Genomic DNA, 24477 nt, shown 5'->3' on the forward strand with positions numbered 1-24477 from the left:
TTTTTCCATTTAGTATGTCATGCGCCTAGCAATACATATTTTTTAAATACTCAAACCTACAGAGTAATCTGTTTTGACTTTTCCTGGGAACACTTCCCCATGGAGAACCTTGTCAGACTTCCTCCCTCTCAGCTAGCCCTCTGTGGGCCCATGTCCCTTCTATTACTTGGACTTTTCTTGGCTGCTTTTCATGTTGAGGATTCCATGGGTTCTTTCCTGTAGCCAATCTATGAAGGACTTTAAAGGAAAGGGTATGAGGGAGGTGACTTTTTAAAAACTTTATATTATGATAAATTTTCAGCAAAACCAGAGTAGAGAAAAGAACATCAGAAGCTCCCATGTATCCTTTTCCAAGTTTCCGCAATCATCAACATAAGGCCAATATTGTTTCAGCTAAACTCCTTCCCACTACCTTTAACCCATGGATATTTTAATGCAAATCCCAGATATTATATGTTTCATCTATAAATATTTTATTATGCATTTCTATTTAAAGACCTCTGGGCATGGTGGCTCATGCCTATAATCCCAGTACTTTGGAAGGCCAAGGTGGATCACTTGAGCTGAGAAATTCAAGACCAGCCTGGGCAACATGACGAGACCCCCACCTCTCCAAAAACTTAAAAATTTAGCCAGATATGGTGGTGGGTGTCTGTAGTCCCAGCTACTCAGGAGGCTCAGGTGGGAGGATCACTTGAGCCTGGGAGGTTGAGGCTGCAGTGAGCTGTGATCACGCCATCACACTCTAGCCTGGGTGACAGAACGAGACCTTCACCCAAAAAATTAAAATAAATAAATAAAACTTATTAAAAAAAACGCCTAACCACAATGCCATTATCACACCTGAAAAAATTAGCAGTATTCTCTAAAGTCATCATATATTCAGTTGGTATCATACATGTGTTGGCTTTTTAAAATTACAACTAGTTTGTTTGAATCAGCATTCAGATAAGGTTTGATTGTGATTAGTTATGTCTCTTAAGCCTCTTTTAACTGATAGGTTTTTTTGCCTTCCTTTTTTCTGGCAATATTTTCGTTGAAGAAACTTGGTCACTTTTGGCTGTGTCTCTACATGCATTTAACCTGTTCCTCTGTCTTGGTGTTCTAGAGCCTCCATCTATTTCAGGTCTGATTTTATTTTGGCAAGATTATTTCACAGGGATGTACTTCCAGCCATCAGATTGTCTCCTCTCTTTCTGTGGCACTATCGGCCATTGATGATTACCTGAATCAACCAAAAGCAGTTTTACTCCAACCCCCACCCCACCTAGGGACATTTGACAATGTCTGAAGACATTTTTGATTGTCATGATTAGGGAGGAAGGATGCTACTGGCATCTGGTGGGTAGAAGACAGGGATGCTGCTATATATCCTACAACAGTCAGGACAGCCCCCTAGCCCCCAACAAATACAATCATGTGTTGATTAACAACAGGGATACATTCAGAGAAATGTGTCATTAGGAGACTTCATCATCATGCAAACACCACAGAAGGCATTTAGATAAACCTAGGTGTCCTAGCCTAGTATACACCTGGGCTATATGGTATAGCCTACAAATCTCCTAGGCTACAAATCTGTATAGCATGTTACTATACTAAATACTGTATGCAACTGTAACACAATGATAAGTATTTGTGTATCTAGACATAGAAAAGGTACAGTAAAAATACAGTATTAAAACATTATGGGACCACCGTCACATATGCAGTCCATCATTCACTGACATGTCATTTTGCAGTGCATGAATGTAATTATCTAAATTGTCAATAGTGCTGAGATTCAAAAACTTCGATAAGATCTGTTTATTCCTTAGAGTTTCAAAGGGAGTTACGTTTTGCTTCTATTATGTCTTCTTTACTTATTAGCTGGAACAGGGCCAACATATATTAGGATTTATTTCATCTATACCCTTCCCCTTTTATGTTGTGGTTGAAGGATTTAAAAGCAAATCCCACACATCATCTTATTAATCCCATACATACTAAAAAATATGGACATTTTCTTACATAGTCATAATGCTTTTATCATACCTAACAAAATTAGCAATAATCTTGGTATCCATATTGAAATTTATCTCAGTAGATCTGAACTACAAATTTACAAATTTATGAATGCTGAACCACAGCATTTTCCCTTTTTGTTTTATTTTTCAAAATTAGGATTCAAAAAATTCCACATGTTGTATTTGGTGGTTCTGTCTTAAGAACTTTCTAACCTAAAGCGGTGGAGGTGTCTGTGTAAGCACTTGTATGTCTGCAATACTTTTCTTCTACCCTCTTATTTGACTCATAGTGTACACTGTGGCTGCCTCCCTAGGATTCATTTAAACTTCCCCCTTCCTGATCTTACTTGGATGTCCACTCCTCCCTCTTCAGCCACATGCCTCAAGAGAGGCTCATTCTCGAGGAGAGCATGGGTGGTCTATACGTATTTCACCCATCTGGACAGATTGGTTTAACCATGAGCATGTGATTCTTGGCTCTAAAACCTGAGGGGAGATATATATATATATAGTTTTTTGTTTTGAGACAGTCTCGTTCTGTCGCCCACGCTGGAGTGCAGATCACGGCTCACTGCAACCTCTGCCTCCCGGGTTCAAGCAATTCTCCTGCCTCAGCCTCCCAAGTAGCTGGGATTACAGGCGTCAGCCAAAACGCCAGGCTAATTTTTGTATTTTTAGTAGAGATGGGGTTTCACCATGTTGGCCGGGCTGGTCTCGAACTCTTGACCTCAAGTGATCTGCCCGCCTCAGCCTCCCAAAGTCCTGGGATTACAGGCGTAAGCCACTGCGCCCAGCCCAAAATGTCCTTTATTCTAAAAGAGAGACACTCAGAGATGTTTCTCTTCTGGGCATCATCAGGTCTGGATGAGACGCTGGAACTGCACCTCTCACCTCAGGGCCCATCTCAGGGTTAGCCTGACCCTGAAGATGCCAAAGCAGAAAGAAGGAGAGGACCTGGCTTAGCCACTCCTAGACCTGGTCTGTCTTTGTGCTTATTGATATAGCAAGACAATATAACTGTTATTTTAAAAAAAACCTGTTCAAATGGTGGCTGCTGTTATCTGCAGTGGAAACATCCTTATGGATAGACGTGGGTATAGAATTTTAGGTTGAAAATATTTTTTTCCTTAGAATTCTGGTACCATTGCTCCAATGCTTGCTTTAAAAAATACTTCTATTTCAAAATAGATTAACAGGAAGTTGTAAAATTAGTACAGAGAGGTTCCATGTACCCTCCCCAGTTTCCCCCAGTGGTTACATCCTACATAACTATAGTTAAATATCATACCAGGAAGGTGATGTGGGTTCCAATGCTTTCTTATGTTCGGTATCGTTGTTGGAAAGTCAACGCCATGATGAGTCCTTTTCTCTTTTTAATGTAACCTGATTTTTCTCTGTGGAAGCCTCCAGCATCTTCTCCTTAGTCCTGATGTTCTGAAATGTAATAATGGCATCCCTTGATGTGGTCTTTTTTCATTCATTGCTTTGAACATTCTGAGTCTGGAGGCTTGTGGCTTTGGGGTCCTGGAAAATTTATGGTATTATGTATTTGACGATTTCCTGCCCTCTGTCTTCTCTATTTCTTCTTTGAACCATGTTTTGGTGCTGAGCTTCCTGGATTGCTCCTCTGATGACTTTATCTTCTGTTTTCTATTTCCCATCTTTGCCACTTTGTTCTTTCCTGTGTCTGACATCGCCTCCACCTCTGTTCTGTCCCTCCTCATCCTGGTTCCTTGTTTTCTTCCTAGAGGGGTCTCAGGATGAACTGGCCCATGTATGAGTTTTCTGTTGTTGGCCTAATAAATCCCCCTAAAGTCAACAGTTGAAAACAGCACACATTTATTATCTCAGTTTCCACCAGTTGGAGTCCAGTTACGGGGTCTCTGGGCTGTCTACTCAAGTCTCCCCAGGCTGACGTCAAGGCACTGGCTGAGGCCGGGGTCTCCTCTGAGGCCCAGGATCCATTCAGATTGTTGGCAGAATTTGGGTTTTTGCAGTTATAGGGCTGAGATTCCCACCTCCTAAGGGGTGCCCCCCATTTCCTGGTAGGTGATCCTCTCTACCTGGCTAATTTATTTCTTCAAGGCCAGCAGGAGAAGGATAGTATCTGCTGTGCTTCCTGTGTCTTACCTCTAGACACACCAGGACAACATCCCTTTTCATCAACTCAAAGTCAACTGATGAGGGGCCACACTCCAGGGGAGGGAATGCTATAAGGTGGGTACACCAGGAGGCCGGAATCGGAGGCTACCTTAGGATCCTTCAGCCTACAGCACCCTCATGTGCTCTTCTCATGCATCTCTGATTATAGACTTTTGTTATCACTCCCCAAATTTTGTTCCTAGTTCTTGTCTGCCAACTTTATCTCTCCTATCCTTTCTGTCTTTCACTTCATCTTAGTGGGGTTTTTGTTTTTTATTTTTTTTTGCATGGGGTAGGAGGAGGGGACATGAATGTGGTCTGTTTACAATGTTTAACTCAAAGTCCTTGAGCAGTTAAACTTTTAAAGGTGTGATTTTTTTCTTAATGAGTAATGCAGAGTGTTTCAATGCAACACACTCTTGTCTGAGAATTTATCGCTGAACAGCCTACTTTTAGAAAAAAACCTACCCGAGGAAAAAAAATTCAAGTCACCACTTGATGGCACCAAAAAACAAGGAATTTAAAGGGGCTTCTCTGCCTGCTGGCGAGTCACATAGAACTTTGTTTTCCCAAATGTGAGGGAGAAATGCTATTTATTTATTTATTTATTTATTTAGAGACAGGGTCTGGCTCTGTTGCCTTGGCTGGAGTGCAGTGGTGCAATCACAGCTCACTGCAGCCTCAACTTCCTGGGCTCAAGCAATCCTCCCACGTCAGCCTCCTGAGTAGTTGGGACTACAGGCACGCACAACCATGTCTGCCTAATTTTTTCTATTTTTTTGTAGAGACACAGCCTCACTATAATGCTGGTGTCTAACTCGTGGGCTCAAGTGAACCTCCCATTTCAGCCTCCGAAAATGCTGGGATTACAGGCCTGAGCACGGTCCCTGGCTGGGGATGCTATTCCTTGAGATAATGTGTTGATGCGCTTCTGTTAGAAGAGCTTGTTACTGTGCTCTTTACCCTGAGGCTGAGGCTCCCTCCCCTGAGAAGCAGAGCTCACCACCTGGGACAGACATAATTGCCGGGCTGGAGTCTCACACAGGGTTTTTAAAAAGTTCATTGCAGCTGGGTGCAGTGGCTCACACCTGTAATTCCAGCACTTTGGGAGGCCAAGGCAGGTGGATCACAAGGTCAAGAGATGAAGACTAGGACATGGATGAAGCTGGAAACCATCATTCTCAGCAAACTATGACAAGAACAGAAAACCAAACACCTCATGTTCTCACTCATAAGTGGGAGTTGAACAAGAGAACACATGGACACAGGGAGGGGAACATCACACACTGGGGCCTGTTGGGGGCTGGGGGGGTTGGGGAGGGATGGCATTAGGAGAAATACCTAATGTAGGTGACGGGTTGATGGGTGCAGAAAACCACCATGGCACATGTATACCTATGTAACAAAACTGCACATTCTGCACATTTAGCCCAGAACTTAAAGTGTAATAATAATAATAAACAGAGATAGCCGGGCGCGGTGGCTCAAGCCTGTAATCCCAGCACTTTGGGAGGCTGAGAAGGGCGGATCACAAGGTCAGGAGATCAAGACCATCCTGGCTAACACGGTGAAACCCCGTCTCTACTAAAAAATACAAAAAACTAGCCGGGCGAGGTGGCGGGTGCCTGTAGTCCCAGCTACTCGGGAGGCTGAGGCAGGAGAATGGCATAAACCCGGGAGGCGGAGCTTGCAGTGAGCTGAGATCCGGCCACTGCACTCCAGCCTGGGCGACAGAGCGAGACTCCGCGTCAAAAAAATAAATAAATAAATAAAATAATAAACAGAGATCAAGACCATCCTGGCCAACATGGGGAAACCCCATCTCTACTAAAAACACAAAAATTAGCTGAGCGTGGTGGTGCGCGCCTGTAGTCCCAGTTACTCAGGAGGCTGAGGCAGGAGAATTGCCTGAACCAGGGAGGCGAAGGTTGCAGTGAGGTCATGCCACTGCGCTCCAGCCTGGCAACCGAGTGAGACACCATCTCAAAAAAAAAAAAAAAAAAATGTCGTTGCAGAGACCATTGAAGGACAGGAGTTCTGGGAACTTCTGAGGCCGGGCTGTAAATATCAGACTATCTGGCCTGAAGGACTAAAGCATGGAGTGCTAATTTTCAGATAGACTGTGGGGATGCGGGGTGAGGAGGGGACGAGGTCCTAGAAAGGGAAAACCATCTGTGCTTCGTTCTACTGTCACACACTCCACATCAGACGCCAAATGGGTAGGGTTTTCTGACACCAACCAATTCTCCATTTTTCTGTGGATGCCAGCTGGATGTCCTACGATTTAATCCAGTTTTGACACCATCTGCCTGGAGTCAGCATCAGATCCCACAGGTGGAGGGCACAGCCCCACAAGGCTGCCCCGCTAAAGATGCCAATCGCAGGTCCGGGCCTCCCTTCTGACTCCTGACTGGCCGGCTATGAACTGTGGATTCCCACAGCCCCCTCCTTGAATTCGATCATTTGCTAGAATGGCTCACAGAACTCAGGGAAACACTTTACTTTTGTTTGCCCATTTATTATGGAGAATACAACTTAGGAACAGCCAAATTGCACCAGGCAAGAGGAGGAAAGGGGCACGAAGGCCCAGCACCTCCACGTGTTCGTCAGCCCAGAAGCTCTGAGAACTACGTCCTTTTGGGTTTTTACAGAGGCCTCATTACGTAGACATGATTGACTCCATCATTGCCCCCTCAGAGGCTGGGGAGTGGGGCTGAAAGTTCCAGTCTCCTCCTCACCTGGTTGGCTTCTCAGGTAATCAGCCTCAACCTTAGGCCTTTCTAAAAGTCACTTCACTCACACAAACTCATGAAGCAGGAATAGGCTCCTTGTAAGCAACAAGAGATGCTCCTTTTTCACCTTTGTAGTTCCAGAGCTGTTCAGGAACTGGAGACAAAACCCAAGTATTGTAACAAAAGCTGCACCTGTCATTCTTATCACTCAGAAAAGTACAAGAGTTTTAGGAGCTGTGACTGGGAGCCAGGGACATTACCACAGTGCCTGGCCAACATGGTGAAACCCCATTTCTACTAAAAATACAAAAATTAGCTGAGCGTGGTGGTGCGCGCCTGTAGTCCCAGCTACTCAGGAGGCTGAGGCAGGAGAATTGCTTGAACCAGCAATTTTTTTTTTTTTTTTTTTTCAAGACAGAGTCTTGCTCTGTCGCCCAGACTGGAGTGCAGTGGTGCGATCTTGGCTCACTGCAACCTCTGTCTCCTGGGTTCAAGCAATTCTCCTGCCTCAGCCTCCTGAATAGCTGGGATTACAGGTGCCCAACACCACGCCTGGCTAATTTTTGTATTTTTAGTAGAGACGGGGTTTCACCATGTTGGCCAGCCTGATCTTGAACTCCTGATCTCGTATTTGTTATGATCCCACAGTATCACCAGAGCCTGCTAGTGCTGCCAGTAGGCCCTGGAGAAAGGAAGCCATGGCCGAGGGGGACTGGGTGCAGACCCTCCCCACGCTCAGATACCAGGCAGTCAGCCTGGAAACTTCTAGAGTCTGGAAGTGACGCAGCAGTGTTCTGCTTCCTGCCTGGAAGGCCAGTGGAGGGCCTGAGGAGCCTTGAGTCCCTGGGGGCCGCAGGGTGAGGCTGTTGGAGTGTGTGTTGGCAGGAGCCTGCAACAGTGTCCTGGGAGGCTGGATCTGCCACAGTTCACAGAGAAGATTCACATGAGGTCCCCTGTGTCACTGTGCAGGGGCTCCGGAGGTGGCCGGGATTGAAGTGCTTGTATGACTGCCTTGGAGAGATGTCAGGTGGGGCAGGGGTGGGCTCAAAGCCAGGAGGACAGCGGAGGGAAAGCAAGGCCTGGAAACGGGGGCGCTTTAGGCCTGCCTGTTACCTCAACTGCAGGGGCCACGCTGCCCAGGGCCTGGCTGTGCCTGAGGTCCACCTCTGCCCAGCTTCCTTGGGGCTCCCTCCAGGGTGCTGCAGAGGTGTGGGGCCAGCCCAGTTCCTGGGATGCCGCTGACGGTCAGCCTGGGCTCAGGGATGCCTTGTGGCCTCTCGGAGCCTTCCCTGGGCCACAGGCAAGCCAGGCCCCCATCACCGACCCTAACGCTTCCCGCCCCTGCCCCCGGCCAGCCTCCCCGGCTCTCTGGGTCCTGCGCATTCAGCTGCCTCTGTGTAAGCGCCCCAAGGACCAGGTCCCCACTGCCCCTGATGCCACAGGCCCCCCAGCTGCTGGCATGCAGGCCTCTGCTCTGCAAAGGGGAAAGGAGAGGAAAGACTTCAGAGAGAACAGCCCTGCATGGAGTCGGAACCTTGGAATGACTGAATTTAGAACCAGAGTTGCCGGCTTACCAGAAAGGAGCTGCTCAAACAGAAGAGACGGAGTGATATTGAGGTGCCAAGATGAAGTATGTTTCCCCAACAAAGTGGGTATGGGAATTTGAGAGCAAATAGCTACACTCTAGAAAATTAAAGACGGGCATATTTCTGCATATTGGGGCCAGAACGAAGGAACCTCCGCCGGCTTCACTGCACATTAAAGACCCCCTGGGCTGCTCTTGCCTCATGAATCTGATGCCCCCTGAGCGACCTCTCACCCTTCAGCACTGCTCAGGTGGGCTCTGTGCTGCTGTGCAGTGGAGCAGGTGGGAAAGGAATCCGCTGTCCCTCCAAAATTCACATCCACCCAGAACCTCAGAATGTGAGTTTGTTTGGAAATAAGTTCCTTGCAGATGTGATTAAGGCTCCAAATGAGGTTATCCTGGATGAGGGCAGACAATAAATCCAAGGAGAGAGCCCAGAAAAGGACACACAGTGACAAGAGGAAAGAGACCAGGGAGATAAGGCAGAGACTGGAGTGATGCTGCCACAAGCCAAGGAATGCTGGAAGCCACCAGAAGTGGGAAGGGTGAGGAAGGACCCTTCCATAGAGACTTCAGTGGGACCATGGCACTGCTGATAGCTTAGTGTTGGGCTGCTGGCCTCCAGAACTATGAAAATAAATTTATGTTATTTTGAGCCACCCATTTTGAGGTAATTCTTATGGCAGCCCTACAGAGCAAATACACAATTATGGTTATAAGAATTGACCCAACCCTAACAATGTGGGGTCTGGTATAAGAGTACACATCCCCCATGTCTAAATATTTAAAAATTATAAAACACACTGCTCTTCATACCCATTAGGAGGGCTATTATTTAAAAGAACCCCCACAAACACAAAATAACAGGTGTTGGTGAGTATGTGGAGAAATTGGAAATCTTCTGAATTGCTGGTGGGATTGTAAAATGGTACAACCACTGTAGAAAACAGTTCCCCAAATAGTTAAGCATAGATTACCATTGGATTCCCTAGTTACACTTTGGGTATGTACCCAAAAGAACTGAAGGCAGGAACTTGAACAGATACTTGTACACCAAGGATCACAGCAGCCCTGATTCATACTAGCTGATAGGTGGAAATAACCCAATTGCCCATGATGGAGGAATGGATACACAAAACGTGGTGTATAGCTACAGTGGGACATTATTCAGCCGTAGAAAGGAAGGAAATTCTGACAAATTGATACATGCTATAATATGGATGAACCTTGAAACCGTTATGCTGAGTGAAATAAGCCAGATAGAAAAGGAAAAATAAATATGATTCCACTTACATGAGGTACCTAGAATAGGCAAATTCACAGAGAGAGAAAATACAATGGTGGTTATCAGGGGCTGGGGAGAGAAGAATGGGGAGTTATTGTTTAATGGGCACTGAGTTTCTGTTTGGAATGACGAAAAGTTCTGGAAATGGATAGTGGTGATGGTTGTACAACATTGTGATTGTACTTAATGCCCCTGAATTGTACTCTTAAAAATGGTTAAAATGGTATATTGCATTTTATGTATATTTTACCACAATAAAAAAATTTAACACAAGCTACTCAACTGTTAAATAAAATGTTCTATTCTTTACCTTGACAAATATACATTTTTCCTTTATAATTATTTTTATTTATTTATTTACTTATTTTGAGACAGAGCCTTGCATTGTTGCCCAGGCTGGAGGGCAGTGGCACAATCTCTGCTCACTGCAACCTCTGAATCCCGAGTTCAAGCAATTCTCGTGCCTCAGCCACCCAAGTAGCTGAGATTGCAAGCATATGCCACCATACCCAACTAATTTTTTTGTATTTTCAATAGAAACGGGATTTCGTCATGTTGCTCTTGCTGGTCTCAAACTCCTGGCCTCAAGTGATCCACCTGCCTCAGCCTCACAAAGTGATGGGATTATAGGTGTGAGCCACCACACCTGGCCCCGTTTATTATTATTTTTAATTGACACATAATAATTGTAGATATTATGTAGATTGACACATAACAATTGTAGACATTGTGATATTTCCGTACACATATACAATATGTAATAAATCTGGGTAGTTAGCGTATCTATTACCCCAAACATATTTTGTTTCTTTGTGTTGGGAATATTCAAAATTTCCTCTTCTAGCTATTTGAAAATATACAATGAATTATTAATTATAGTTGCCCCATAATCCTATAGAACACTAGCACTTATTCCTCCTGTCTAGCTGTGTGGTTGTATCCCTTCATTAACCTCTGGCTTTGCCTCCCCACCCTTCCCCGTGTCTAGTAACCACTCTTCTATGCTCTACTTCTGTGAGATTAACTTTTTTAGCTTTCACATGTGAGAACATGTTTTATCTTTCTGTGCCTGTCTTATTTCACTTAATATAATATCCTCCAAACTCATTCATGTTGTTGCAAATGACACAGATTTTTGTCCTTTTTTATGGCCAAATAGTATTCCATTGTGTATATATAGATATATATACCACATTTTCTTTTTTCAAATTTTCTTGGATGCGTAATATATGTACATAGCATATCACATTAAAAAATCTATTCATCCATTGATGGACACTTAGATTGATTCCACATATTCACTAGTATGAATAGTGCTGCAATACACATGGGAATGAAGCTATCTCTTTAACATACTTATTTCCTTTCCTTCGGATATATACCCAGTAGTGGGATTGCTGGGTCATATGGTGGTTCTGGTTTTAGTTTCTTGAGAAAACTCAATACTGTTTTCCATAATGACTCTACTAATTTGCATTCCTACCAACAATGTATAAGAGGTCCTTTTTCTCTTCATCCTCACCGACATTTGTTATTTTGAAAATCTTTTCATGCCAGCCATTCTAACTGGAATAAGATGAATAGTTCATTGTGGTTTTGCTTTGGATTTCCCTGATGATCAGTGATATTGAGCAATTTTTCATATACTTTTTGATCATTTGTATGTCTTTTAAGAGACATTAATTCAGCTCATTTGCTCATTTTTAATGTTTTAATTTGTTTTAATGAGCAAAATAAATACATTCTATTTGTTTTGCTTTGCTGTTGAGTTGTTTTTGAGTTCCTTGTATATTCTGGATATTAATCCCTTATCAGATGAATAGTTTGCAAATGTTTTCTCCCATTCTGCACGTTGTCTCTTCACTGTGTTGACTATTTTCTTTGCTATGCAGAAGATTTTTGGTTTGATATAATCTCATTTGTCTATTTTTGCTTTTGTTGCCTATGCTTCTGAGGTATTCTCCATAAAGTCCTTTTCCAGACCAATGTTCTGAAGTGTTTTCCATATATTTTCTTCTAGTAAAGAAAATATTTTGGGGTCTTACATTTAAGTCTTCAATCCACCCACTTTGAGTTGGTTTTTGGATATGGTGAGAGATAAGAGGTCTAGTTTTATTTTTCTGCACTTATTTATTGAAGTAACTGTTGAAGAGACTGTTCTTTTTCCAATGAATGTTTTTGATGTTCTTCTTGAATATTGGTTGGCTGTAAACATGTGGACATATTTCCGGTTTCTCTATTCTGTTCTATTGGTTCATGTGTCTGTTTTTATGCCAATACCAGGCTGTTTTGGTTACTGTAGTATATTTTGAAGTCCAGTAGTGTGATACCTCCAGCTTTGTTATTTTTGCTCAGGATTGCTTTGGCTACTCAAGGAATTTTGTGATTCCATACAAATTTTAGGATTACTTTTTCTGTTTCTGTGAAGAATGTCATTGGTATTTTGATAGGAATTGTATTAAATCTTTGATTATTTGCGGTAGTGTGGTCATTTTTACAATATTAAATCCAATCCATGAACATGATCTGTTTTTTGTGTCCTCTTCAATTTTATTTTTTTAGCAGTGTTTCGTAATTTTCCTTTTAGAAATCTTTCACCTCCTTGGTTAAATTTATTCCTAGGTATTTCATTTTTTGACAAATATGCATTTGAAACAATTGGAAGGCCAGGTTCAAGTTTAGAATTCTTAGACTCCTTGGAGTTCCTTGACAGAACATAGCCACAGAGTATGCCCCAGGCCCAGCCGTCTTCTCTTCCTGAGTTTGGCTCCGTTCCTCACTGTGAGGAGCGTTACTTGCAAATGAGTGGCTACCCCTGGGAACATATCCAAGTTCCAGGCACATCCTTTGAAAACAGCCCCAACTTGGCCATCCCTTGGCCCAGTAGTATACCCACTGGCAGCATGCATTGCCTTCAGGAGGAAAGACCCAGGGACAAGGCCTGCGAAGGCCCTGGAAGCAGGCTCAGAGCTGTTTGGCCCCAAATACCAGGGTCCTGGATATGTAGAGTGCAACCAAGAGGGGAGGGCCAAAGGCTGCAGGCAGGCACATGGCCTGGGTCCCACAGACTTTGACCCTATGATCGAGGAGGCCACTGTGGGCCCATAAAGTGTGGGCTCAGGAAGGGGCCCCACGTCATCAGGCCTAAGGCAGGATTAAATAGTTTGGGATGCTTACTACCTGGGATGGACTGAAATGGGGCTGGAGAGGTCATTAACACCTGAAGTGAATCCTTTTGGCCACCCAGAGTCTGACATCCTTTCCATGTTGGGGGAATTCTCCACCTCTTGGAATCTTACTTTCCCAGCTTCCCTTCCTGTGGGCCATGGGCTTTGACCTTGGTGCAGCCAATCAGATGTTTCTGGTCCCGACTTTGCCTTATCTGCTGCTGCCAAAAAGGGGCAGGCCACAGAGAATGCTTTCCGTGGTGGGGGTGATGATGGCAGGAAGATAGGCTGCAGGATAGCAGGAGCAGCACTAACAGCGCGTCGGTGCAGGGTATCAGTGGTAATAGGAGGTGCATCTGAGTCATCGTGGCTTGCGGGAGGTAGCAGCAGTGTCTTGATGGAGCTAATTATGCTGCATGATTTTAGCTCATGCAGTTGTTTTTGGAATTCTAACTTAGCCTGGATTTTTTTTGTCTTCCTGGAGATTCTGTGAGCTAGATAATATCCTTTTAATAAATCCTCTTTCTACTCAGCTTAGTTGGTGTCTGTTTCTGTTGCTTGCACTTAAGAGCCCTGACTGATACAGGTTCCTTGTCACATGTGTAGTTTGGGGTCAGAAGTACCTGCAAAGTACCTTCCATTTAGCTTTAGGTGAAGCATACCAGCCTATTGATTGCAAGAGGGCTCCTGAGAGCTAGATAGAACAAAGGGTATTTGGGAAGTGATCTAGAAGCATGTCCTCCAATGCAACACTCTTTAAAAAGATGCCGTCTAGCAACCCAAGTGCCCATTTACACATGAATGGATAAACAAAATGCAGTTATGCATACAGCAGAATATTATTCAACTTTAAAAAGGAAGGAAATTCTGACACATGCTATGACATGAATAAACATTGATATCATGGATAAACCATGATAAATCATGCTAAGTAAAATAAGCCAGACCCAAAAAGACACATACTGTGTGATTCCACTTACATGAGGTCCCTAGAGTGGTCAGATTCTTCAAGAGAATATAGAATGGGGATTGCCAGGGGCTGGGTGGAGGGGGAATAGGGAGGTATTGTTTAATGGGTCCAGAGTTTCAGTTTAGGAGGATGAAACAGTTGTGGAGATGGATGGTGGTAATGGCTGCACAACATACTTAATGCCACTGAACTGTACATTTAAATGTGCTTAAACTGGTACATTTTATGTTATGTATATTTTACCACAGTAAAATCAATTACAGGCCGGGCATGGTGGCTCACACCTGTAGTCCTAGCACTTTGGGAGGCCGAGGTGAGTAGATCGCTTGAGCCTAGGAGTTCAAGACCAGCCTGGGCAACATGGTGAAACCCTGTCTCTATAAAAAATACAAAAATTAGCCGGGCATGGTGTGCACCTGTAGTCCCAGCTACTTGGAAGGCTGAGGTGGGAGGTCACTTGAGCCTGGGAGGTCAAGCCGGCAGTGAGTGGAGATGGTGTCACTGTGCTCCAGCCTGGGCAACAGAATGAGACCCTGTCTCAAAAAATTAAATCAATTATGAGAGAGAGAAAGAGAGAGAGAGAGAGAGAGAGAGAGAGAGATCCTCCACAGAGAAGGTTTTGTGTGTCAGAGTCTGCAAGTGAGACTTGAGCCCCACATCAAATTAGATTTCCTAGCCTTCAGATTGGCCCTTATAAACTGGCTTCAGGCATATGGTACGGAGTCACCTTTGTGGTGAGGTCTGACAATGTTCTCTTTAGGTAACCCCTCATTGGAGCCAACACAGGTGCTGAGGTCCCAGGTGGGTGTCCATAACTATGATCTCAGGGTTCATCATGGACCAAGCTGCAGCAGCGAAGATGTGGATGCCCATTCCTGCAGATCCCATACATGGATCACTGAAAGTCTTCCCCAGGAAGGGCTTGAGGAAATCTGGACTTAAGGAGGTCAGGAGATATTCCTGGTGGAGGTCTTCCTAGAGATTCATGGCCCCCACTATCCAAAGTGGCAAACTCCATGGCACCAGGCAGGCAGCTCTGTGCCACTGCAGTTGAGGGAGGGAATGGAGGAAGAGGCAGTAGGGTGGCCCTGAGCTGACTGAGTTATAAACAGGAACAAATCTTTCGTTCCCAAGGGCCTCATGCTTTTACTGTGGAACTAAAATAAAATGAGGTGTTGTCCTGAGTATTTCAAAGTCATGTCCCAGACTAGTGGCAAACAACGGATCTTTCCTCTTGAGATGTGTTCACTGGTTCTAAAGGCATTTAAACAATGATTCCAGTGAACAATGGACTTCTGGGGAGGGCACATTTAGGGTCCCAGTTGGCAGAATATGGCAATTCTATTTGAGAGCCTTGGGCCTGCTGTATCCAGATGAAGGTGACTGATGTCAGGGACAGCTTAGCTATGGACTCTTCAAAAGCAGCAAGCCATGGGTGTTAATGTCTCTCAACAGCATGTCCTTGGACCTTGAGAGTGTGAGTCTTGGGAGCACACTGGTGTGCCTGCCAGACCACCCTCAGCACACAAGTGGAGTCCACCCCGGAACAGAAGGCACAGCCCACCTCTGGAATTCCAACATGGAATTTCAGTATGTGGGCTGCCTGCTAGAACCGTCCCATGTTGAGTCATATACACAGGACATACCTCAGCTCTAAGAAGGACAGAAATCCAGAACTGTCTATCAGTCACTCTCTCAACTGGAGGCCTGAGCTGGAGAGATGTCACTGAGCTGTCTAAAGATGCTGGGCCTTGGGATGTCCATATGTCTCTAGGAGTGAGGCCAGAAGACTTCCTCCTTTTGCTGGGGAACTTGAGAGGAGACCTAGACTGCCCATCTGCCTCTGGAAGGAGTTGAGTGCAACTAATTTCAGGAACAAAACACAGGAACTGTAACAAGCAGCCACCAACACATCTTGGAACAACTCAGACTGGATCAAGCAGTGGCTGGTTGCCAGCCTAAGGATGTGGGAGCTTTTGGCAGACAAGAGTGTTGCTGGGAACCAGGGGCTGCAGGACAGGAAGCAAAATGATCAACCACTGAAGCCTCTCTGTGTCTTGTGCTACAACTGTTTAGGACCTTACCCACTGTTATGACTGAATAGTGTCTGACTGCACCCCAATTCCTATGCCGAAGCCCTAACATCTGGCACCTCAGAATGTGACTGTATTTGGAGATACAGCCTTTAAAGAGGTGATTAAGTTAAAATGAGGTGATTAGGGTGGGCCCTAATCCAGTATGGCTGAGGGTCTTTATAAGAAGAGGAAATTAGGACAGAGTCATACACATATGGAGAAAAGATCATGTGAGGATACAGGGAGAAAATGGCCATCTGCAAGCCAAGGAGAGAGGCCGCTCTGCCAGCACCTTGATCTTGGACTTCCAGCCTCTGGAATTATCAGAAAATACATTTCTACTATTTCAGCCTCCCAATCTGTGGCACTTTGTTCTGACGGCCCTATAGCATGTGAATACACCCAGGCATAAAGTAGGGGAGGAGAACGAAATAGGACAAGATAGAGTAACCCAGAGGAAACATCTGCCCAGTGGTGAGCTTTCCCTGTGTACACAGGGTTGGCCAGACAGAAGGTCCTGCCAGTTCTCTAGGAAGGTCAGAACCACTGCCCCTCTGCTATTGATTGGATGTGGTTTATTTGTTTCCACCAAAACTGGTGTTGAAACTTGATCTCTTATATGGCAGTGTTGGGCGGTGGGGCCTAGTGAGAGGTGTTTGGTTATTGGTGCGGATCCTTCATGCATAGGTTCGTGCTATTCTCAAGGAAATCAGTAAGTGCTCGCCCTGGGGAGACTCGATGTGTTCTCTTGGAAATAGATTAGCTCCTTTGAGAGAGGGTTGTTAATAGAGCCAGGATTCCTCTGGGACTTTCTCCTCTTCCAGTGTGTTCACTTGCCCTTTGATATTCTCCACCATGTTATGATGCAGTTGTAATAACCCTCTCTGGAAGCCAGGGCCATGCCCTTGAACTTCTCACCCTGAAAGTTGTGAGCTAAACGTATTTTCTTTATACATCACCCAGTCTCAAGTGTTCTTTTATAGCAACACAAAATAAACTAAAATACCCCCTTAGAGGATCTAAGCTGGGGATGGGGCAGTGGCCTGTCTTGGAGGAGAAAGCTCGGCTAGGTGGGTCTAACCCTTGCATCAGAGCATGTGTGGCTGAGTGGCAGGGCTGAGGCCTTCAGCACAGGGGCAGGCACAGGGGCAAGAGAAGCAACTCCACGTTGGGCAAAGCAAGAAATCCCTTCTGCTCTGTGGCTTTGCTGTGTGTCACTGGGGAGACAAGTGGACAGTGTCACACACACAGCCCATTGCTGACTGGTAAGGGGAGTGGGGAACAAACCATTCTGGGGGAACAGATTGAGGACAGAGTCCTAGCACCTCTCCAGTTGAGGGAAACCTGGAAGAAAGAAAGTCTTTGTGAGGACACAAAGATGTTCCAAGTTCTTCCATATTCTCACCATTGGACCCCGAAGGCTCCCCGCTGCCCCAGCCTGCATTGCTCAGTACAATCATCCACTGCAGTTACAGGGGAAAATGAGGCTGCAATTCACCCAGAATGGAAAGATCAGCCACATATTCCCAGAGCACTTTTTTCCACTGACAGTGACTCGATAAATAACCACAGGCTGGGAGAAGGAGAAGACCGTGTGGATGGGAACTGGGTGGGGCATGTACTCTGGTCATCCTTGTACCCTTCAAAGAATTAGAGGCTGCCCAGCAAGACTCAGCCTCAAGCTGTCCCTCATGCTTCTGACTGTCCCTAAGGTCAGCTTGTTGTCCACAGTGCAGTGAGGCAGTCCTCTGTGCCGCAGACCCCACCCAGCTCTACCGCCCACCTTGTGGAGTGGACAGCTCTCTACTGCATGATCCTCTAGAATACAGTAGGAAACTTGCACATCTTTGGACTAATGAGGCACGCAGGGAAACCCTGATTTCTGCTGGAAGGGCACAAAATAGAGCAGCTCTGTTATTACTCAATGTATATGCTTTAAAAATCATTAATTTTTAAAAATTGTAGATTCAGGGGATACATGTGCAGATTGGTTACATAGATATATTACATAATAGTGAGGTTTAGGTTTGTAGTATACCTATCACCCAATCAGTGAACATTGTACCCAATAGGTAATTTTCCAATGCTCACCCCCTCCCACACTCCATTTATATACTGATTACATGTTTTTGATCTAGCAAAGCCATCCACTAAAAACACCCAGTGACTAATAATGTTATGCCTATGTTTTCCACTCTCTTACTCTTTTCTGGACCTTTTTTTTATGGACATAAAATTTTTATACAGAAATATTAACAAACTTTAAGTGTACAGGTCAATGACTGCTGATATAAGTATATACCTGTATAACCACCACCTTACTCAAGATAACAGCAGCAGACATTTTTAAAAGGATGACAACAGAGAATTGTTTCTTTTCTTTCTTTGCAAATCATTTCTTCCCCCTAGTCACCATTCCTCAACATACATGAGAGATTTTTGAATAATGTTGGAAAGCTTCTGGTTGCCTTGGACACACGCCAGCAGCGGGCTGGTTTGGGGTCTGGAAGGGTACTGGTGGTCAGGGAGACCACTCAGGGCTCACAGGACACCCATTATTGCCTGGAGCTCATTCCCCAGAGCTGCCTGAGCACAATCTGAAGAACAGGTTCCAATGCCATCCCAGTGTGCAGCAGGGCAACACAATTCAACTTCACAAAGCACCTGTTACAGGTTGAACTGTGTCCTCCCAAAAAGGTACGCTGAAGTCCCAAACCCCAGTACCTCAGCATGTGGCTTTATTTGGAAGTCGTTGCAGGTGTAATTAGTTAAGATGAGGTCATATTGGAGTAGAATGAACTCATATTGAATGAATCCAGTGTGACTGATGTCCTTATAAGAAGACGGTCATGTGACGACAATGACATGACCACAAAGGCAGAGACTGTGCAAACTGAAGAGTGCCAAGGATGGACCGCCAGCCACCCCAGAAACTGGGAAGAAGCAAGGAAGGGCTCCACCTAGTCTCAGAAGGACCTAGGTTCTGGTGACACCTGGTTTTGGGACTTCCAGCCTCTGCAACAATGAGAGAATACATTTCTGCTGTTTAAACCACCCAGGGTGTGGGGCCCTGTTGCCGCAGCCCTAGGTGATCTGGTACAGCAGCATGCTGTGCACTGAGCACCACACAACTACAATGTCTCACACTCCATTTTCTCCATCCCATGCCACCAAGGTGACTTTATTGAGTCCTACTCTTTAAAGTTTGTATTATGAAAACAACTGACTGACTTATCAAATATTTAGATAGAATTTCAATTACATATCCTATGGGCCACACTGGTATGTCCCACGATAGCTGTAGAAACAACAATGCAATGATGGCTAAGATTTATCAGCACTCACTAGGAGTCCTTCTTGCATCATCCCCTTTAATGATCCCAACAGCCTTTATTAGGTGGATACGTCATCGTCTCCATTTTACAAAGAAGCTGAGGCTTTGGGAAGTGAAGTAACTTGCTAAAGGTCAACGGCGGTGAAGTGGTTTTGCCGTACGGACACACAGTGCCACATGTGGTGTGAGGTGAGCTGATTTCCCCCCAGCTCCACCAAGAATCACTGTGCAAGTGTGGATGAGCCTCCTTCACAGCAACTCAAGGTGTGAAGGTCCTGTCGGAGGTGGATATGGGGAACAGGCAACCTTGCTGCATCTTGGGGTAGAACAAGAATGAGCAAGTCCATTTCCTGAGTGTGGTGCTTAAAGCCCTACCTCCTGGTAAAGGCAGGCAGTAGGTCCTTCTGGCTCCAAGGCTCCTTGTTGTGGCAAGGAAGAGAAAACCTCAAGTCTGGCCTTTGGTAAAGCAGCTCCCAGGGAGGGCCCACCTCCCCCGGGAAGCAGAGAGTGTGGTGGCATGGTATCGTGTTGAGACTGCACACCCAAGGCAGAAGCACACTGTGTTGCAGGGTTTATCCCTGTAGAATAGCTTGGGAAAGGTCTCCAATCTTAGAACTTTCCTATTCTAGAGTTTTCTAGAATATTCAGCTCAGCTTATACCTTTTACAATCTCAGGGTATCAGAACTATTTAAGGGATTTGAATGTAACTTGGATGAATTGTGCTGTAAACCTTGGTTAGCGTGACTTCACCTATATCAACAGGTCTATGCCCTCTGACCCTGACCTCTCCCCAGGGATTCCAGGGATCCCCTGATGGGGGAGGTGTACTTCCCAGGAGCCACTCATTTTTTGCCCTGTGCATGGGAGCCTTCTGCTTTCCCCATTATCCCCATTATCCATTCCTTTCCCGTCAGCACTTAGGAACCCAATCCTCACCTCCACTTCACTATGGAAGAGATGCCATGTATTAGTCTGTTCTCACACTGCTATAAATATCTGAGAATGGGTAATTTACAAGAAAAGAGGTTTAATTGGCTCATGGTTCTGCAGGCTGTACAGGAAGCTGGCAGCATCAGCTTCTGGGGAGGCCTCAGGAAACTTACAGTCATGGCAGAAGGCAAAGGGGGAGCAGGTGTCTCACACAGCCAGAGCAGGAGGAAAAGAGTGGCGGGGAAGGTGCCACACATGTTTAAACAACGGGATCTCACAAGAACTCACTGTTGTGACGACAGAACCAAGGGGGATGGTGTGAAAGCATGGGAAACCACCCCATGAGCTAATTGCCTCCCACCAGGCCCCACTTCCAACACTGGGGATTATAATTAGCCAGGAGATTAGGGCAGGGACACGGATCCAGACCATAGCAGGCCATATAAGGGCTGGTGTCTTCTGGCTCAGGGTTAGTGGCCTGAAGTGGCTACCAGATGACAATAGACAACCGTTAATTTTCCTTGTCAGCAGAGCACAGTGGAGAACACTGAAAATCCCTTAGTCTCATTTTGGCCAGTGGTACAGGCTCCTTCTCCAGCACATTCTCATAAGAACACAAGTATGGTGAGCTTGCCCCATGCTGGTCCTCTCGTTCCCTTTCCGTGGCGGTAGGTCTGTGAAAATGAAGAAAGAGAAGCATGGGAGGAACATGTCTGTGCGGAGAGCCGCACACTGTGTGGGTGAGCCTGAGCCGTGGGAAGGTGACTGTATTTTCCTCTTTCCCCTGAACAATGTTTAAAGTTGGGACAAAATTAAGAAGGTCTGTTTTATTTATTTTGCTGTATTGTGTGGGCTGGACACATTTTTATTTTTGTCTACTATAATTTTATTTTATTTTAGAAACAGCATCTCCCTCTGTCTCCCAGGCTAGAGTGCAGTGGTACAATCATGGCTCACTGCGACATTGACCTCCTGGGCTTAAGAGATCTTCCCATCTCAGCCTCCTGAGTCCCCGGGAGTACAAGCATAAGTCCCTGTATGTGGCTCCTATAATTTTTATTATTAAACATTGGGTAGCTGAATTGCTCTTAAGCAACTAACAGTTGCCAGAAATCATTAAGCTATGATTTTCCTCATTGCAGATGCCGAGTGCACCTCATTAGAGCAATGTATGGACACTGACTTACCAATAATGAGTCCAGCAGATGGTGTGGAATTTGGGTGATGTGCAGGCTGTTTTCAGATAAATGAAGCAAGGCTAGTTGGATACATTTTTACCTTTGTAATCTGCCACCAAAATCATTTAGTAAGTACATTTTATGATGCACAGAATACCGTAATAAGGTATCCTGGCTTTACAAAAGAATTAGCAAGTCCTTACCCTCTGAAATATGACAAGCAGTAATGACAAAGATGTCCCAGGCATCCCCTAAACATATGTAAGTTATTAGTATTATACCACGCTATATTCAGGGAAAAGGTTTGCTAAATGCTAGTTATGATCAACAGAGACAGATCGGTTCAGCAAAATACCAGCGAAGGGCTCTAGTCAGTTTACTGACAGTTACAGATGTTTGTCAAACCACTAGCAGTGGCAGGCATGGTGGCTCACATGTGTAATCCCACCACTTTGGGAGGTTGAGGCAGGAAAATTGCTTGAGACTATCCTGAGCAACGTAGTGAGACCCCCATCTCTCTCTCTCTCTCTCTCTCTATATATATATATATATAAAATATACATATATATATAATATACATATATATATGTATGTATATATGTATATTAACCAGGCATGGTGGCAGGCTTGTAGTCCCAGCTACTCAGGAGGCTGAGGTGGGAGGATCACTTGAACCCAGGAAATCGAGGCTTTGGTGAGCCATGTTCATTCCACTGCACTCCAGCTTGGGCAACAGAGTTAGACCTGTCTCCAAACAACAGCAACAATGCAGAACAGTGTTCAGCCCCTACTGTGTTCTCGGGCACACAAGGAAGGACTGATATCGTTCATTTCCCATATGACTTACATACAGTCTAACTGAAGGAATTAGACTAACATTCAAGAAATAATGATAACCAGTATTTAAAACTGTGGTAACAACTCTAAACATAATTGATTTATTCAACTTATTGTTAGGCTCAGCCAATACTAGATGAGTTAGGCATGACTCTTGCCTCAAAGAGCTAATTTTAATCAGGTAAACAGACACACAATAAAGTAACTCTAATAGAATTTAGCGAGTGCTATTGAGAATTTAGAGGGCTCCTTTCTTCAGGAAATCAGAGTCACCGCTATTTTGTTAGCTATTTGTAGTATTCCCAATATACAAGTTATTATCATTTGGAAGTGACTTATTTTTTTTTCAGCATCCTTAAGTATATTACAGGTGAAAAACCATTGCCCAAATCTATAGTTACTGACAGAAAAAGTATGATACAACTTTACGGTGCCCAGATTTGACCTCTGACTAAATAATTTTGAGTATTTTTATTTTAGGTAGCCATATGGTACAATTGCAAAGACAGGTCAAATATGTATCTTCAGGTTTCTTAGCAGGAAAAGAGAAACAAACATTCCACCTACCCAATTTATAGTTTTCTATCAATACAAACAGATTGGCTACTGCTCAGAAGAAACTCAGCTACTCCAGATGTAGAAATCTCAAAAAGGAAACTTCGTAGGTACTGTGGGAAGGGTGTTAGCCAACCTTTATGAACACAATTTTGATCTTTTTGTGTCTCTCTTTTGTAGAGCCCTGAAATGCTAGCTGATGAGTATCTCCAAAGGAGAATTAAGACGGTACAGTTCCATGAAGGGCCAGGTATGCAGGGCTGAACCCGGGGTAATATTTAGAACAGCTAGAGGAATGGATAGATTCCATGACCCAAGGCAATACTCCAAAAATTCTCTTTCTCACAACTGGATTTTTTTTTTTCAAGATGTTTGGGTAAGAAAGAGCACGTGATTATAATCTAGGTAAGGAATTAGAAGGCAAAGTGTCTATAGAGCAGATTAGGTGGCAATTCAGGGGACAAGAAAACGTTTCATTTATTTTAAAAATCGCATCACCATCACAGTGCTCGTGTCTGCCTGGATGGTCACCTGACTGTGGCCCAGGAAGGCTCCAGGGAATTCTGCCACCTTGCGTACCAGCTAGTGTTAGTAATATCTGTAGTAGCAACATGTATGAATGTCTGCCTCTTAGCACCTTTACCAGCACTGAGTATTTTAATTTTTAAATGTTTGCTATCCCAGTGGGTGAAAAAGGGAAATATGTTTTTTAAGTGTGTGTTTCTTTAGCTAATAGTAAGGTTGGATATTTTCCATGTGCTTTGATCATTTTTCTATTGGGAGTCTTACTGTTTTTTTCTTATCAATTTGCATGGGCTCTCTATATATTAAGCCTGTTCATCCCTATTAACCTGCATCTTGAATCACTCCTTAGTGGAAATATAAAGCAGCCAGCAGAATCCAGGACCAGTTTTGGAAAGTGTGGTGGGTCTAGTTGGTTTAAAGTACCGTAATGTGGCCAGGCACAGTGGCTCACACCTGTAATCCCAGCACTTTGGAAGGCTGAGGTTGGCAGATCACCTGAGGCCAGGAGTTCGAGACCAGCTTGGCCAGTATGGTGAAACCCTGTCTCTACTAAAAATACAAAAATTAGCTGGGTTTGGTGGTACATGCTTGTAGTCCCAGCTACTCAGGATGCTGAGGCTGAGGCAGGAGAATCACTTGAACCCGGGAGGCGGAGGTTGCAGTGAGCTGAGGTCATGCCACTGCTCTCCAGCCTGGGCAACAGAGCAAGATTCTGTATTAAAAAAAAAAAAAAAAGTAAGAAGTACCATAATGCTATGATGCTTTAGGCTAGTATCAAAACCTTTTACTTGTAATTCATTTTTAAACCTATCCTTATTCCCCAAAAAACTAGCAGCGGACAATGTAAGCTGCTTTAGTAATAATTTTGGTGTGAGGCAGTAGGGGAGAAGAAATGGGGGCCACAAAACAACATGTAACTTTAGCACATAATTTGAAATTGTTGAAAAAATGAATTCAGAATTCCATTTCCTATCATAGTTTGCAAAGAAGACATTTCAGTTTGACATTATGTAAGTGTATGCTTCTGTATGCGTGTGTCTATGTGTATTTTGTAGTTTTGTAACAAATCACTTTCCTTAGCCACTAGGGGAAAAAAAAGTGTGAAGATTTCAATGACTAAGCTCAGCTATAATACTTTTCTTAAATTAAGAAATA

General features: G+C 44.4%; 1 protein-coding gene across 1 annotated transcript in view; it reads right to left on the minus strand.

Moving 5' to 3' along the window:
• LOC101003608 (mas-related G-protein coupled receptor member H-like) overlaps positions 1–24477 on the minus strand; it is a 41655-nt gene that overhangs the window by 13072 nt on the left and 4106 nt on the right. The window contains 3 exon segments of the mRNA XM_031667618.1: positions 7527–7796; positions 8124–8354; positions 20811–20901. Coding sequence (XP_031523478.1) covers positions 7527–7796; positions 8124–8354; positions 20811–20901 — 592 coding nt within the window.

Source organism: Papio anubis, chromosome 6 (genome assembly GCF_008728515.1).
Source record: "Papio anubis isolate 15944 chromosome 6, Panubis1.0, whole genome shotgun sequence".
Classification (NCBI taxonomy): Eukaryota; Metazoa; Chordata; class Mammalia; order Primates; family Cercopithecidae; genus Papio; species Papio anubis.